We start from the raw sequence: 19,264 nt of genomic DNA, 5'->3' as shown, positions 1-19,264 counted from the left end.
TTTTTTTTGTTTTGTCGTAATTTTACACCACACACCGGCAATGAACGAAAATCAAAAATAGCTATTCTCTGGTGGTGTTCACATACTATATATGCAAATGTACATGCATAAGTGTGTATGTATGTAAACACATTAGGATGCCTCAGAAAAATTAGTGCATCTCCAAGGGAATCATAAAATTTGGTATCTTTTCATGAGTATCGTCAAAATATTTTAAAATATATTGCCTCACGTGAGCTGAGAAACGTTGAAAAACTCCAAAAACGCAATTTTCGTGGGAGATCTTCATCAGAATATTAAAACCCCTATTGTTGATTGTTGTTGAAAATAAATTGCAATATTAATGCAAATTTCCTCAACTTTTGACTACACTTTTCATCGGAATTTGAATAAATCAGCGATATCTGATTAAAGGTCTGCCATGAATCTTGTCTTTCCTTAGAAAATTCTTGCATTACGTGTGGAAATTCATAATTTGGCAACTATTTATTGAAGCTGCGTGTTTCTGATCGTTGATTTTTTTTTATAAAAAAAAAATACGCTTCGATTTTTTTAAAACCTTTTTCGGTAGCCTTTAAATGTATTTTTTAAGAAATCTTTAATAAACCTGTAATTCAATGAAGGATTTCCTGTTGCGACGTGGTATTGTAAAGATACGTACATAAAAATATTTTTATATTTCTTTAACTATTCATGCCTTTAAATTAATAGTTCATTAAGAACCTGTGACATTTCAGTGAACAAATTTGAATCAAATAATTCTGTCGTTAGATTTTGGATAAGAAACTGGGGAGCTAAGGGAATAGTTTGATATGGAAATGATGTTTTGAATGATATACCTTTTTTTCGATAAGTGATGCTTATATATATGTATATATATGCTTATTACACAGGACCACAAAATCGATGGAAGGTTCTTTTGACCAGACTAGGTGTTGTACATGTTTGTAGCTAAACACGAGGGAGCTACACACGAATATGAAGTCCGTTTTTCTCTACCCCGCCAGAATTTTTTTCTAACCTCAAATAATTGGGCGGACTTATGTGACAGACAAATTTATACAAATATTCGCGTATTTGCTTTATTACTTTACTTTTGGTATAAGGAGTTTCAGCCGTAGTTGATAACGAATATGAGGTCAAATTTTCAAAATCCAAAATGGCGGTAGGAGTTATAAATTGTTAATTTTTCTTTATATGAAGCGTGGGGCATTCTAATGTACATACTCAAGCATACATACATACATACATACATACATACGTACATATATACATATCCACCTGTGGATCAATACGTAAATAAAAAAAATCATTAGAATAAATAGATTTTTCTAAATCAAAAGCTTGGTAACTTCTAGTGAATCGTTAGATATTTATATATCTAGCTTACATATTACGTATGTACTTTGAAGTTATTTACGGACTTTTTTAGCAATAGGCTCGATTTCTAAACCTTTTTGGTACCCAAAGCACGTACAGAAAAAAAATATAATATAAGATTGCCACCTATTTTCCATCGTATGTATATTCATTTGACTATTTGTTTAGAAAATTAAGACACAATATTAATATTTAGATGTAATAAAAAGCTCTTAGATTATAAATGTAAGGTTGCCACTTATTTTCGAGTTTACGAAATTTAACTACAACAACTTAATCAGCCGTATCATGAGTTCATTTCCTCCGAACCTGTTCATTTTTCACTTTTTGTTTCCATGTATGTATTAACTGGGCGGATAGCAAATTTTCGGGGGAATTTTTTTTTGGGCGAAAATCAGGATAAGGCAAACTATGAATCTCGAATGAAAGATTTTTTTTGAGAACTTTATTATTATTTTTTTATAAAAGTCTACAACAAACACATACATGGTATGCAGTTTTCTAGACCATTTAATTCCAGTATAATGAAGTGCGAGTTTCAAGCTGCTATAAATTTCCATTAATTTTTAGCAATTTTTGTTTGCTGGCAGTGTCCTCCAGATAAAAGAAAATTGTCGAACATAGTTTTGTATGGAGAAAACGTGAAACACCTTTAACCAAAAAAAAATATTTTTTAAGAGCTGTCTGCAAATGCTTTTTTTACGTTGGCCTTTGTCTGTCGCTTCACCTGAACATATGAAAAGAAAATCCAAGTAATCGGCGAAAAAAGGCCGATTCCGATGCCGATTAATCGGTCGGACTCTATTCATTACATAAAATAATATTTATAAATTAAAGCTATCCAAATTACAATTAAGTATCTAATTGTGCGTATTCCTTAAAAACTTGAAAAAAGTAAGTGCACTTCCAGCAATGCTTGGCCAGCCTGTTACTATTTTATTAAAAGAAGTATAAATAAAAAAAAATTAGTACGTGTTTTCTATACGCGCGGAACAAGTGAAACTTCATAGAAAAAATTCCGTTATGTAGGAAGTTGGCAATATATTTTCGAATGTAGTTGTCTTTGTATTCGCCTTGTCTTTGCTTTTGTTTTGGAATTTGCCGCTGCTTTCGTTTACCTTTGTGTTTGTCTTCGCCTTTACATTTGTCGTTTTCTTTTTCTTGGACTTTGTATTTTCTTTGCCTTTGCGTTTTCTTTGCCTTTGTCTTTATCTTAACTTATAACTAATGTTAATCTTTTTTTTTATCTTAACCAAAATCTTAAGCATAACCTTAGATAATCTTCATCTTCAACATTAGTCTTCATCTTATTATTGACCTTCATCTTTATCATTATCTTCATCTCCATCATGAATTCGTCATTATACCAAATATCTTTTTCTTCTCCATCTTCATCTCCATCATCATTATTTTTACGTTTGCCATTATCATTACTTTTATATTTATCTTTATTTTTACTTTTACCTTCATCTTTATCTTTATCTTCAACTTCATATTCATCTTCTCTTTTATCTCAATTGAATTTCTGTCTGTATTTTTATGCTTAGATATATCTGGCGGTGGAGTTATTAATATTTATTCTTTTTAATAAATTATAGCACGTAGACCCGTTGGAATTATTTTGTATTTTAATTAAATTCTTTTCCCAAACTTTCTTGGTTTCTTTTCCAATTTTTGTATGCATCTAATCAAAAGCAAAAAGTAAAGCGACGAAAAATATCTGAAAACAATTTCAGCTGACTCATCTGGAGTATCGCTCATTCGTACATGTATACATAAATATTGAATCTACCTTCGACTTACTCAACACAGAATTATTGCAAACAATTGATTGCACAAATAAATTATCATATTTCAATAAATTTTCCTCAAGCCACCATCCAACACTTGAGCAATTGCCCAATGACACGCGTCGCTCCCCGTCTTGCTCACCTGCTGCAATGCATCAGACACCATCTGAAACATGTATGCATAAATATTATACAAGTGTGCATACAGATATTCATACTTTTGTTTACGCCCAGTATGCATCAGATCTTCTTGCATGATCATCACTTTATCGCTGACTGGCGACTGCTCACTCCGACTGATTTGTGTTGGTGATTGGTGATTGCATTCTGAGCCGCTACCGCCGCCAGGTTATTGACATATCGAAATGCAAGAGCACTCAAACATACATACATACATATTCATGTATGTATATGTATATGTAAATCTATAAATATCATTTTTATATATATAAACATATGTATGTATATATGTATAAATGAAGTATCATATTGTTTATGCGAAGGTATGAACTGCAATTTTCTTTGTTTCGAAAATTTGCTCTGATTTTGCGGCGTCTTTTTTCTTAATATCCATCACCTTTTTGCTGAATTATTGTTTTGGCCATCCGCTAAAGATATATGTAGCTATGTATATGCATACATATTTATATGTAGACATCTTATAGTTGACTGAACTCTCTTGGCTACTAGGCAAAAATTAAGAAACAGATTTTCTTATTGGCGTTCTTAAGCATTACTACAACCGTCAGAGTTTCGATATAGACAACGTGACTACCGCAACTTCGATATTGACTGTGGTAAAAACTTGTCAGTCTATTTTCCCCAATCGAAGATATGGGAATTTCAGTTGGCTTTAATCTGTGTTCCCAACCTTGACCGCTGAATAAAACGTTCTAGGTTTATTAAAAACTAATTCAAAATGCGTCTAAATACTTTGCAGATAGCTAGGCAACGGTGGAAATCCTTAAGTAGATAATCATCTTGATTTCAATTCTCGAAATGCTTTTGGCTCATCGACAGCGTCAAATTGTTTCGGTTTGTACGTAATAGAGATTTCTGATTCGAGCAAATAGAAACATGAACTAAACAGGATAGATTGGCTTTTAATAGTTGTAATGGAGTCATATTTAACCATGCCAAGGCTCAAGTTAGTTGCTTTCATACATTTTAATAAATTCAGATGGTTAAGTAGACACATACATATGTAAGTGCTCGAGTGTTAGTAGAATTTAGATACATTAGTTTCTCCAACAAGTACTGTTGTTACATCCACAGTAATATCACTGCTAATAGGCAGTTTACACGACGCCCAAATTGCGCCATTTCAAAAGTATTCTCAATTCGGCCATACAAGAATATGTTACCTGAAATTTCGTGTGAATCTCAATTTGGCCTCACGAGCACGGTTGCCATTCCAATTTATTTTTCGGACCAAATGGTAAACAATTGAACAATTGAACAATTGGTAAAAAATTTACCCATTTTTATTACATCGGTAAATTGAGTAGAGTATATTCCTCTTTATCAAGAAAATATGCCAATCCAGTTTTTATAACGATTATTATTTTTTTTTTATATGCATCCAAAGGGCAGTACAATTGAATATTGTTTTAATATCTTTTCGATTGAAATCGAATATTATTTTCATGTGCTAAATGCTATGATTAAAGTTTTGCTACCTTTCCATATTTTTTCCAGCCACTTCACCGAGTAATTGAAATTATTTTTTGAAGCGTGCTTTGACATGCCATATATGAAGATCAGTGGCAAGGTGAGTGCACACTTTTAGCAGGTATTGCCAATCTGCCCTATGCTGAATATCGTCATCGTCATCGCCGACGATCGTCAGCGCTCAGTAACATGGCTGACGATGGCCGTATCGTCACTTTTACTGACGATGACGATATTCAACATTGGGCGGAATATGCATCAATTAAATGGAATAAATTGAAAACGCGAAACTATTGCATGAAGTGAAAGGCTGATAATAACCTAACCAAAGGCTTGTGAAATGGACCATTTTCAAAAGAATTGGGCCAATGGACCAAACGAAAAGAAATGGATCAAATTTGGTCCATTTGAACCAAAACGGCAACCGTGCTCACGAGGAGCCTCATTAACTAACTCAGCTAACGTGATGATCGGGATGTACGACCTGTCTCCAAGACGCGGAGAAGGGGATTCGTTGACGTTAGAAGCGGGTGATACATCTTCTGGTGAGGTCACGTGCCCCACTGTGGCTAAGTAAATTTGCAAAAAACCGCCAGAAGGCTCAACAATCGCCAACCGTTCTCAAAATTCCGTTGAGCATCGAGAGCTCTGAGGTTAAAGAGTTCCTCTAGCGGAAACTGAGCATTTTCGAGCGAATGGCAAGCAGCGTTGCCGTTTTGGTCCAATTGGACCAAAATTGGTAGCTTCATTCTCCGTTGGTAGTTTGGTTGGTTTGATGAAGTTTTTGGTAGGCAAAATTGTTTTGAAAATACAATCAAATTGAACATTACTATTTGTTTGCTTAATTTAAGTTTACACGTTCAAAACACTGCTTTCACTTTGCTTACACGTATAAGATTTCTTTGTTTTTTTCTTTATTTTATTAAACAGACAATTTTCTGCAAACAAAAACTCACTTCCCAAAGCTATGACCGATTAGCTGTTGAAATTAACAAGAAATTACCTATTGTCTTGAAAGAAAAATTGGTGATAGGCAATTTGCAAAGTGTGAGTGTATTGGTAATAAAAAAGGGTGAATATATGCAAATTGAATCAAATTTGGATTTTTTTTTATTGAAATGCATAAAATGTCTGCTTTTGTTTATTCACACACAAAAAAAAATTTGTTTGATATGCATTGAATCAATCTCAAAGAGATTTACTTATTTTACAAAAGTTTTTTATTCAATAACTTAATTATTTTATTTAAAGGCCCGAATTTCTTTTGTTTAATCTGAAAGATTGGTGTGAAAATTAACCAATACTGTAAACAATATTACGTGCAGTTTTAATTTTTACTGCTAATTTGTGTAGCTAAAAACCTTGCAAAACCGAGAAATCTCGTTTTAATGATGAACCAATTTTGGTAGTTTGGAAACTGATTTGGTAGGCGTTTTGGTACCTAAAAATATTTTCAAGTGGCAACACTGATGGCAAGCACCCCTACCAGAGCCATGCACAAAATAACGATGCGACATGACTAATGTGACCAACTATTTCATAGCTCAAAGAAGTACAGGCTAGGTTGGATTAAGTTAACGCCGCGAGTTGATTATGAATTTTCGAAGAGCTAAACACTGGTTTGTTCAGAATTGCGATCAAAAATGCTTCCATCTTAGGCTCGCGAAGGTTGGACAGTCTAAAAGAGAGTGTGGAGATTCACTTCATCTTCCTCTTGACAGCTGACATAAAATGATCAGTCGAAATTCTTAGTCTCACCGCATGAATACCAACTGCACAATGGCCTGTCAGAACACCCATCAGTAGCCCTTGAGAGGTAACATGTATGAAAACATTTGCTGTAGCAGAGAAAAGTTTTCTTTCTGGTTTACCTGAGCCTAATAGCAGCTCGTGCTGCGACAATTCTGTCTGCAATATCCTCAGGCGCCGAGCTCAACATTTGTGTTAAGCGCCAGTGTAGGTTCCTAATGCTCCGCTAATTCCTGTTTTACAAGTGTAGCCTTCTCTAGTGAGTACCACCAGACAAGGGCTCCTTGAAACAATATAGGCTTAAATCTGGTTTCCTAGAGCTAATGAGTTAATTTCGGCGAGAGACCCCACCATTTACCGATACCCCTACAGAAGTACAAGGTAACCCACACCTTTCCTACCCTTTCCTAAATATTAGGATACTACGACAGCCGCCGTTGATTGCCCACCTAGTTACCTGGTTCAGGTAACCTTGAGTCAGATCAAAAAGGGTGTACAGAAATCGTACCTTAACCTAAAGTTGCCCATCGTCTACTTAGGCGGTCACCCGACAGCCCACTTTTCCAAGTTCCTCTAGAAGGTGGTTTACAACCGCAATCTAGAGCAGGGGAGAGGGAACACCACCTTGTGGAGTGCTCCTATTGACTCTGCACTGAGTGCAGACGACCACCACTCCGCCGCGACAGTGCTGTCACGAAGTGAGCGGTAGCTAAACCTTATTAAGTAGGTTTAAACGCGAAATTGTTAATGGTTTGAAAGAATTTATCGCCGAGGCCATGTGACGATCATCCAGAAGATCGGAGAAGTACAAAATATCGCAAACAAGTACATTTGACTGTACTTCGAAGTACGAAAAAAGAAGTACTGTACTTCCGAAAGAAGTACGGTTGGTCACATTAGACACGACTGCCCTCATTAAGCAACCAGTCACTTCTTGAAGAACCGCTGCATGCAGATTATTTACAAGCCTTCACATAGACCAGAAACGTTACAGAGCCGCTAAATTTATAGTTGCCAACTTGGTGCTTTAAGCACTAGATTTAGGGCTTTTTGAAAATTAAAACGCCAAAAAAAATGGTTTAGTGCTTAGTGCCTTTTCTAGTGCTTTTTTCTTAACTCAAATTTCTCATAGATAGTTATACATGAAATAATTTGAAATATTTAAAGCTGTGGCAGACGTAATTTGCTAATTTAAATACACTAAAATGCAACCCTGACTGATAAGAAGCTCATGTTGCAAACCCACGTTCTTGTGCGCGTTATAAATGCTAGTACGCAGGTAAATAAGTTAAGTATTTCCTTTTTCTTTCCTAATTATAATTATAATTATTCAATTATTAAATATATATATTTTTTTGTTATAATTATTTGTACATATTATGATTGGTTACACAGTTCGACAAATTTTGAATATTTTTACCATCTGAGTAAAACATCGTTCCATGTAGATTTTTTGGCGCTGAATCCAAATCTGGCCACAGCATCGCTGTAGCACGTCAGTATTTTGAGATATCCTAACCCAAGGGGGCCAAAAACACGGTTTTGACGATATTTGAGATTACATTATAAAAAAAAAACAATTGTTGTTGCTCATTTCTATTTAGGGCATCATTTAGTATTACTCTTCCCCTTTAAAACTCATTTTTGTTTGATGCGATTACATTTTTCTATCTCGAGATATACCAGTTTTGATGTGCAAAATGTCGGTATAACTTTGTAAGCATTAGTCATCATAGCATGTGTTTCTTTATTGTTTTTTACTTTTGTTAAATACAATCTGTTATGAAAAAAAATTATCGTTTGATTAAAAGCTATTTAGTGCCTTTAATGTGATAAAACGCCTTTTCCCCAAGTTTTGGTGCTTTTTGAAACGGAAAAGTTGGCAACACTGGCTAAACTACGTTAACGGCCCCGAGCTCAGTGCACGGACTTCGAAAAAATTAATATTGGTTGAATTTACCTACAAAAATTGGTAGAAGTTGGTAGATTTTTTTAAAAGAAACATTATTATATAGTTTTTACTCATTTGGGATAAATGAAAGCTAATTCAGGTAAGATGGTGTTACCAAAGCAGCTGAATTTTCGCCTTGGGAATTTATAATGTCAAAATGATGTATTTGTTGTAATTCTTATTGTCATTATGGGCAAAATTTGTTAGTGGAATTTTTGTTTTAGAACTTTTGCTGTCACCTTATTACATATATGAATTCGCCTTGGGATAAATTGTATTTCTTTATAAAACAATAAAATCTTCAACAAAAAGGTATAAATATGTAGTACATAAAAGTGGGCGCAAATCATGGCATCCGTGATGGAATGAAACACGATTCGAATCGATTGAAACAAAATGACAGCTGTTTTCTCTCAAATACATTTTGAATTGAAAAAGCGAATTCGCTACCAAAAGCTGTTAAGAAAATTCCGATTCGAATATGATTCGATCCCGGATGTCTTGATTCTGGCCCTGTTTTACAATAAAACAAGTATTACTCTGCACTTCAAAATTTTTTGATTAAAATTAGTTTTGAAATGATTTAAGTTTGCACACCATTCCTTTGGCAGTATCCCACAAAAAACGTATTGCAAACGAAAAATATTTCCATAAACAGTTGGTTATGGTCAAATTTAACTCCTCATGTTTATTTTAGGTATGTTCCATGATAAAATATGTATACACGGTGTTCATTTAAATCTCTTTGCTTTCTTTCGGGAAAATATTGGTAGATTTGTAGCCTTTGTTGGTAGAAATGGTAGAAAATAAAAAACAGCTAAAAAGTTGGTAGATCTACCAATAAAGTGGTAAAGTCCGTGCACTGCCCGAGCTAGAGCCGCATGCGTTCGTCATTCTGGACGACGTAACCAATAATTTGCAATTGCATTGAAAGAGAGAAGCAAACTCTGAAGCCAAGGCGAAACTGAAACGAAGTCATAAAGGGGGCAATGATGTAAATAAAAGAAGAAAAAAATGTACTTCATGCATTAAAAAAATTTGTTTGGTTGGTTTTTTTCTAAAAAAAATATATTATCAACAATTCCATAATTTTTTTAAATTTTATTGCCATTTCCTTTTTGCTTTATAGCCTCCATACTGCATTCTTATTGAAAATCATTAGTGAACTATAAATATTTCACAAATTTGCAGAATGATGCATAACGTCAATAAATACCGGCGACAAAAATTATTGCGACTTAATTAAAAAAAGAAATAACAGCGAAACAGCGCACTGGCATGAGAACTAAAATCCCTCTTAAAGCTCCTACATACATACATACATTTTCCCGAGAAGTCACATCCAAAGTGATTAGATAACAGACGAGCTGAGTGTAGCCAATACATACATATGTATACATAGTTAAACGCCCCACCTGCCCTAAGCAAAGAAGCGAATGCTTAGAAAATCGATTCCATTCATCGACGAGAAAAGAACAAGCCATACATATGTATGTATGCATGTATTTACATATATATCTTTGTATGTATACATATTTGCAATAAATGTACAGGGTTTTCAGTTTGGGCGCTTGAAATTTATTGATGTGATACAAATCGAGGTGTACCCTGAAGTACGGAGGAGCGACTATAGGACTGATGAATCAGTAGCTACCTGGTAAAATAAGTCAATTACCGACCGACTACTTGCAGTGTATTCAGCGATTACTTTTACAAGGCAATGTCCTAGGACCTAGGCAGTAGTCACCATTGACTCTCTCTGCACTACCGGGAGTTACTAAAGTAGTCACTTGCGCGATTTATAAGCGCCCTCTGTCGCATGATTCAATAATACAAGGTTAGACAATTATTGACAGCCGCGGTTTGACACTCCCTTACAAAAGGTTGCATTTACGAAGGACAGAGAAAGGGGAAGAAAGCAATCCCTGTTGCGAAAATGGTAGTAGAAAAGTACGCAAAGTACGCAATTAGTAGTGAAATTCCTTTTGTAAATTCTAATGTTTCTGCAGGAAATCTGGCAGTTTTAACGAAATATTGAACGAAATATTAATACATCTGAATGAGTGAATAACGTAGTTTATGTGCTATTTAGCTGTATAAAAACTGCAAAAAGACTCAAAATTAAAATAAAACGACTATGAGATTTATGTAAACATCCAATTTAAAAACAATTTATGTTTTCATCACTTAAATGTGCTTCATATGCATATAAAAATAAACATATTGCACAAAAGCTTATAATTCTATTTCACACCAAAGCTACACTGTTTCCATGTAAATTTGCAAAGAAGCAACACGGTGCCACTGCTAAGGGAGCGGTGCGAGAGAGACACTGTCAGTTTATCGATGTGTATAAAGTTAGCGAAACAACATCAAGCAAAAAATGTCGCATATACCCATGAATTTGCCGTTTTTTGCCGTTAATTAGTTGTGGAAAAAATAATTATGTCACACAAAAATTTATTATTTTTAACCAATTTTTAAACCGCTTTCCAAGTCCCTATTTTTTATTAAATAAGGCTGTTTAAACAAAAACAAATTTAACGACAAAATCAAAAACAGTTTTAGTGCACAAAACAAGCCAAACGGCAAATTATATCATACAAAAATTTATTGTTTTTATTATTTTTAACCAATTTTTAAACCGCTTTCCAAGTCCCTATTTTTTTTTAAATAAGGCTGTTTAAAAAAAAAACAAATAAACGACAAAATCAAAAACAGTTTAAATGCACAAAACAAGCCAAACGGCAAATTTTGTCACAAAAAAATTTATTTGTTTTATTATTTTTAACCAATTTTTAAACCGCTTTCCAAGTCCCTATTTTTTTTTTAAATAAGGCTGTTTAAACAAAAACAAATTTAACGACAAAATCAAAAACAGTTTTACAGGGACTTGAAAAGCGGCTTAAAACTTGGTTAAAAATAATAAAACCAATTAATTTTTTTGTTGCATAATTTGCCGTTTCGATTATTTTGTGCACTAAAAATGTTTTTGATTTTGTCGTTTAATTGTTTTTTGTTTAAACAGCCTTATTTAAAAAAAAATAGGGACTTGGAAAGCGGTTTAAAAATTGGTAAAAAATAATAAAAACAATAAATTTTTGTGTGATATAATTTGCCGTTTGGCTTGTTTTGTGCACTAAAACTGTTTTTGATTTTGTCGTTAAATTTGTTTTTGTTTAAACAGCCTTATTTAATAAAAAAATAGGGACTTGGAAATCGGTTTAAAAATTGGTTAAAAATAATAAATTTTTGTGTGACATAATTTGCCGTTTGGGTTGTTTTGTGCACTAAAACTGTTTTTGATTTTGTCGTTTAATTTTTTTTGTTTAAACAGCCTTATTTAAAAAAAAAATGGGCACTTGCAAAGCGGTTTAAAAATTGGTTAAAAATAATAAAAATAATAAATTTTTTGTTGCATAATTTGCCGTTTGAATTGTTTTGTGCATTAAAACTGTTTTTGATTTTGTCGTTTGATTGTGATAAGAAAGCTTCTTAATTTTTTGAATTTTAACCATGGTGATTATTGTTTGTTTAAATTTCAAAGTGGTACATAAAGAAACCGGGTTTGCTTTTCTATTATATTATTATCCTTTTCTTCTATAAATTATTGAACATTGAAAAAAAAAAATATTTTTTTCAAAAGTAAACTAGCTCATCTTAGAACGGCAAAAAAACGGCAAATTTTTACATAAAGCCTAGTTGTTTGTCTTTGAGTTTGGAGGGGTGCTTCGCTAACTTTATATAAAGCTAGCAAAACACCTTATATCTAAAAAAATACCAGAGCGACAAAATTCTTTTTTCCACAACTAATTAAGGGCAAAAAAACGGCAAATTCATAGGTATATGCGACATTTTTTGCTTGATGTTGTTTCGCTAACTTTATACACATAGTTTATCGAACCTTGTATTATTGAATCTTGCTCTGTCGTAGGTTTTCGCTATTCTGCTTCCGACTGGTTCGACTCTGCACTACCACGGGTTAATAGAGTAGCTACTTACCTAGGAGTCGGTGAATTAGCGGTTCAAAAGTAGCAAATTGACTCCAGCAGTACTGGAGGGTAATTACAAATGTATGTACATATCAATGTACGAGGGGAGGCTGGAAAGTGTTGAGCTTAGGGTATTAAAATAGCTGATTCAAATGCATAAAAATATTATTTTTCTATACATATAATCTTCCTCTACTTCCTCTTGCCACTTTGGACTGGGTAGGCAATTGAGAAGTAAAGCCCTCTCTCGTCGTACAAAAATCACACTCCATAAGTCACTCATCATGCCAGTGCTGGTGTATCGCGCGGAGGCATGGACAATGAAAACATCCGATGAGGCGGCTCTTGGAGTTTTCGAGAGAAAGATTCTGCGAAAGATATACGGATCTTTACGCGTTGGCGATGGCGAATACAGCAGACGATTTAACGATGAGCTGTATGAGCTTTACAACGATATACATATAGTGCAGCGAATTAAAATTCAGCGGCTCCGCTGGCTTGGCCACGTCGTTCGAATGGACAGAAACGCTCCTGCTCTGAAAGTATTCAACGCGGGCAGCGGTGCTGGTAACTGAGGAAGAGGCAGGCCTCCTCTGCGTTGAAAAGACCAGGTGGAGAAGGACTTGGCTTCACTTTGCATTTCCAATTGGCGTCAGTTAGCACAGAAGAGAAATAACTGGCGTGCTGTTTTGGGCTAGGCCAAAATCGCTTATTCAAAGCACTTTTTACATTGGTTATAAAGGGCTTTTAGCCCAGTGAAAAAATATTCACCGTCTTTATCTTTGAAATGCACGTCTACTGACGCCTTCGTTTCTCCTTCACTCGAAAATAATCGTTCTCGGAGGGGTTTCTTAAAATTTTACAACAGGAAATAATCGCTGGGCCAGGTCTGGACTGTGAGGTGTGCACGGGTGCATTGTCTGCTTCGATTCTAGACAACCACTTCTGTCAATAATGTGGCATACTAGTCTCCGTTCATTGTAGTTTTTTTTAGGAAGAAGATAGTCGATGAACAGAATACCTTCAAAATCCTAAAAAGACAGTGGTAACGGCAGTGTTTGGACACCCTGACCTGGGCTCATCTTCCAACGACTCCCTGCAGTGGCGGATCCAGCGGGGGGGTTTTTGGTGTTAAACTACGTGTCAGTCAGTGGCGGACGCACGGGATGTGTTTTAATATGGCGCATATGTATGTATAATATGGCGTCTATGTATTAAATCACCCCCCGTGGGTCCGCCACTGACTGACACGTAGTTTAACCCCCAAAACCCGCCCGCTGGATCCGCTCCTGACTCCCTGCCATGCTTGAATTCTCGGGCCCAAATCAATGTCTAACCTCCAGAGCTCCGCATGCACTCTTCTGCCTCCGTTTTGTTCTTCTTTGTGAGGAATTTAAGGACAGCTCTTGACTCCGATTTGGTAGAATGCGCGGATGACTCCCATATGGTAATGTTTACGGCTCTATTACTAAAGGCTAAATTATCTTTATGACATGAAATTCGGAATTGTAAGCAATTAGTGGCACATGAAGGTACTTGGGCTCAAAATTTTTCAGTATACCCTCGTACTAGGAATGGCAATCCCGTGATACACACACACATTTAAAGCTGTTTTAAGAAGTTAAGTACAAGAAAAAGAGGTGGTTTAGGCCACTTCTGCTCTCATGACCTCAAATATGGTTCTTTCATGTGCATTATTTGGACCATTGGTTTCGCTTTACAGCGACCGATTGTTGAAGTGCTATAAAATTCTGTTGTTTTGATAATTTTTTGCTGACAGTGGTGAGCTCAACACTTGCACTTTGTTATACTAAAAATTTTCCTCAAATTTCAATTTGAATTGTTGTAGGATGAGCCACATTTTTATAAAAAAATTCAAGAAAATATTTACCATGAAAATGACTTTGAACATTGCAAAAAAAATAATTAAAAATACTTCTGCGTGTGACCGAGTGTATATGAATTTGTGCTTATACGACAAAACTTTTTTTTGGAAATTACAGAGGATACATGTTTGTCAGATTTTATGTTTTTTTGTTGATTAAGAAGTCTAATATACTGCATTAATAAATATATTAAATTACTACAAATTATAATTCTTTTTAATATCAATCTGATTTATGCCCGTTTTCACTAATAAATTTTACAATTTATGAGACGGTAAAAATTTAAAATAGCAACATTTCACTTTTTGGTAAAATGTTAAAAATTAAAAAAAACTGCCTGAGTTTCGCGCCGATCACGGCATTGTATTTTCAGATCCCGAAAATCCCAGAAACAATAAAAATCCCGAAAATTTACATCCCTAATATGTAGATAATAGATATAGAGAGGTCCTATCTAACATTTTTATTTCTTTAGAGAGTTTAGTTGCGATTTTTTTCCTTACACTGGTTTTTAGTAAACACAAAAAAATATTTTACGGTGTAGTATGTAGTTGATTTAAAATTCGATTAATTGTGCAGTGAGTAATCTACCAACTTTTGCACAGAGCTGAATTTCGAAATAAAGAAAATCAGATAGGGCTGTTCTGTATTAAGGTAACGATATGCAATTCGATTTCAGAAAAATCCGTGCAGCATTCTATTAGATACCCCGTTATAAATGCGTTCAGGTAAATACCTACATACATATGTACATATGTATAAATAAAAACAAATATACATACATTGTAATGATAAAAAAGTAAAACCCTAACTTAGATGGATAAACAGTAGATATTTGTTCCGAGCACAGCCGTTTGGATGAGTTTTGCCTACAGCAAGCGGAGCCGGCATTCTAGTTTATATGCATATACATATGTATGTATGTATACATATCTCCAAAGTAATACATACCTAGAAACATGTAGATTAACGTACATACATATGTATCTATAAACATAAGAATGTATATATTGCTAAAGCTCCACCAATGTTCCAGCTTTATTTTCTTATCGTTTCAAATTGCAGGTATTTCATAAAAAGAACACTTCTTAGTTTTAGACGGCGCCCTAATGTAGTGCGGCAGATAATGCGACTATGAGCGCCAACAACTACAACGTGCTAATACGCGCACAAAACTGTCAGACGACTGGCGGCAGTTCCGATAGCTGCAGCGGAGTACACCCACCTCGGGATTGGCACAACACATTGGGGATTTGTGCGAGACAGAAGGCGTATAATTTCACACGCGAACGTAATATGTACATACATATGTATGTATCCTCATATATAAGCATGGACACATGTAAGTATGTATTTATGCACTGAAATCGCCTTTTCAAAGGCAAACTTTGTCTATGCAGGTGCACAGCAGCCGCTGCTAAGTCACAATTATGCGTATGTGCAGCCAGAGGCCAGTACACTCCTAAGTGCGGTCACTAAACGCCGAAAATAAATGCTATACATGGACCTTAGGGTTGCCAAAAAAAAAAAGTAAAGTCGGAATTTTATTGCTCTCACTCCCTAGAATTGTTCCATACCGAACTCTGAATATTTTTTTGATTTCGAATTAAAAACACAGGGGTATATTTTATCCGATTTAGAACATTTCTAGGGGTGAGAGCATTAAAATTCGGAGTTTACTCTTTCCATACATAAAAAAAAATTCCCTCAAAAATTTCAGCCCTTGATATTAATAGATATTAAGTGCTCGATCAAGGCGTGCAAAGATTTCCGTTCAAAATACACGTAAACTTTGGGCCTTTTTCTTCAAAAGTCTACAGCTTAGAGACATTTTATGGTATAATCTTGTCCACAATAGGGCTCCTTCTTACAGAATTGAATGCTCTACAAAAGTGTCCATTGTGGCGCATCCTTAACTCCCACCAGCGAGGTAGTAGAGGCCACTAAACCCAAATTTTTCATGAAATTCTCGATAGTAATAAGAGCTATAGAAAAAGTGTGAAAGAAACGCTTGTAGAAAATTCAATTTCCTACAAAAAAGTTCCAACTCCAAACACCAATTCGCTAACATCGATATGTAGCTAATTATTTTGGCGACAACAGTACTACACCACGACTGGGATTGTGTAGTTCTGATCTATGTATTTATATTTTTCGAGCTACAGATGAGTTCTTCCTCTTCTTTTATGACAAAGTCATACAAATTCATGGTATCGCTTCCGCGTTCAAAAAATTCAGATCACCATCGACAGAGCGTTACAGCTGTGGTTGTTCTTTTCAATGTGTTCAGACTATAAAAATTCACAAATATTTTTAAAACATAACAGAAAACAATCGCACAGAGATTTAAAAACATTTAAAAGGTGCGTAAAAGTTTAAACAGACGGCAGCGTTGATCCGGATTAACTCGGACTTAATACGGATCAACTGCAGTTAATTCCCGAGTTAATCCGGATCAACGCTGCTGCCTGTTTATGGTTTAACCAACAGTCTTTTACATAACTTAAACGAAAACATGAAACTAGCAAACTAAACTAAACTACTCATACTAAAAGTTCTGTGTTGTCAAGGAAAATTATTACATTAAAGAGCCCTTTCGATTTTTGGTTCCCTTAAGGTGTAGACACCAGTGGTGGATCCAGCGGGGGGTTTCGGGGGTTAAACTACGTGTCAGTCAGTGGCGGACATACGGGGGGTATTTTAATACATAGACGCCATATTATACATACATAAGCCCCAAATTAAAGCACCCCCGTGGGTTCGCCACTGACTGACACGTAGTTTAACCCCCAAAACCCCTCCCCCCGCTGGATCCAACACTGGTAGACACATACATATGTATGTACATAAGTACATAAGCAAATTTATTTTGTTTTGTGCAATTATAAGAAGGTTCAAAGTTATAAATACATAGTTAGTATTAAGACTTGCGTTAAAAAAACTACCATATTACCAAACTCATTCTCCAAAGAAAAAAAATACCTGTTTTGGTAAAAAGCTACGAAAGCGGCAACTCCGATAGGTATACGTTCTTACGAGCAGAGTCGGCAAATGTATCTCTGAAACGCGCAATTTGACAAACAAACCCATAGGCACGCAACAAACTCACATAGATACTCGGGCAGCACACACAGATACTTCACTGTCGCTCTCGCGCAATCGTGGCAAAGAACAGACGCCACTCGCCTCAAATTTATTTGATTTCCCCTGCTCAGCAGCAGCACAGCACGCGCACCGTCGTAAGCCGTCAACGTCTACGCCAGCGCCATGCATATTCTCTCGCTGGCTGTGAGCATCCCAAATAGAAAAGCGCATAAACATATAAAAAGAGAGTCAAGAAAATATTTTTATAAATGTTTGCGTACAATAATGAGAGCAAAGACCGCGGCTGCGACCAACGCCGCGCTTAGCTGATAAATTACTGCTTGGCAATTGGTGAACCGGTTGGCACAGAGCGATGCGCCACCAAAAATTAAACAAGTTTTGAGATACTACACTGAGAGCAGCAGATTGGAGATCAAGCGACGCGCTTATAATATATACATACATGTACATAGGTCTTCTGCATTTCTAGATATGCACATACATACATATGTATGCATATGTATGTATGTTCATGAAGAAGTACATATGTATGTATATAATATGTTACTTGGAGCAGCGCTAAAGCAAATCTCTTTTATTCGTTCTATTTCTGCTGCTGCGACAGAGCAGGATGTTGGGGTTGGGGACATCGGCGTAGCCAGAATTAAGTTTAGGGGGGGCTCGACCCTATTAAGCTGGCATTTCAGGGTACTATTTTATATATATATATAAGGAAATTTTGAAAGTTAGGGGGGCTCGGGCACCCCGGCCCCTACCTGGCTACGCCCATGGTTGGGGAATGGCAGGATGGACTTGCAGACTTGGCGTAAGCATACTATGTATGTATATGAAGGTACATACATATGTATGTATAAGGCAACAGTAGTAGCATGTGGCCGTTGGCTGCTGTCCAAATATGGTGCCGTCCTTTGTTGCTTCGCCTCCCTCTGCGCCTCTTCTTCCTGGGTTTTCAGAGTCGTCTGGAATTTTAGAAATTTTGGAGTTGGTTAACGGATGTGCTGTGCGAGATGACAACAAACTGCTATCCCTTTTCGGCATGCGCTTGTCCCAAGGTGATATATATATGTATATATGCACATATGTAAATATGTGTACGGATGTAAATATGTACATAGTATGTATGTATGTATATAGATATGTACCCTGCAGGGAAGCCGGTAACTAGTGAATCAAGTTTGTAGTTCCGTACTAGATCTTTATCGCGAAAAACGAGACAGTCCGATAGTAACTAGATCCCAACAAGTTGAAAATCAGCGGAATGTGGTACCTTTAAAAAACTGTTTTATTTCACTTTTTAAAACAACGTATCGCTTAGAGTGAAAAATTGCTTCTATGTAAGTCCACTTTTCCTAAAAATTATAGTTTGATGCAAGAAGCAAGAAACATTTAAAAGGGACTGTTTTCAACAAATTGAACAACTTTTTTTATTTCTAACCGTTTTTGTTCAGTGATACGCAAATTGCTAAGTCCAAAGTATATAGTAACAGAAAATGTGCTAAGTCCCAACGAATAAAAAAACTTTTCATTAGAAATCTATATACAATGTGACGAATTTAGAACTGGTTCTGAACTATAGGAAAAGGGATGCAGCGGGGAGCTTATTTACTTTACATAGATCTGTCTTTGGCCGGTTTTTCGTTCAAATACGCTATCATTCTGCACTTCACAGATGCTTTTCCATAGTTTGGTAATACAAAACAAAAATTTGTGTTAACATTTTATCATCTTGGGACCACCTGG

The 19,264-nt window shown here is 35.5% G+C and overlaps 1 protein-coding gene across 1 annotated transcript in view; it reads left to right on the top strand.

The window, feature by feature from the left end:
- The window catches only part of LOC118754194, a 66,998-nt gene extending 49,287 nt beyond the window's left edge, over positions 1-17,711 (top strand). The window contains exon 3 of the mRNA XM_036489063.1: positions 17,512-17,711. Within this exon, the coding sequence (XP_036344956.1) occupies positions 17,512-17,711 (200 nt within the window). The remainder of the gene's footprint in view (positions 1-17,511) is intronic.
- Positions 17,712-19,264: the final 1,553 nt, after the last annotated feature.

Source organism: Rhagoletis pomonella, unplaced genomic scaffold (assembly GCF_013731165.1).
Source record: "Rhagoletis pomonella isolate Grant_MI unplaced genomic scaffold, Rhpom_1.0 Rhpom_scaffold_00002, whole genome shotgun sequence".
NCBI classification, from domain to species: Eukaryota; Metazoa; Arthropoda; class Insecta; order Diptera; family Tephritidae; genus Rhagoletis; species Rhagoletis pomonella.
Note: the sequence above shows the minus strand (reverse complement) of the source record. Positions and strands in the feature narration are given on the sequence as shown.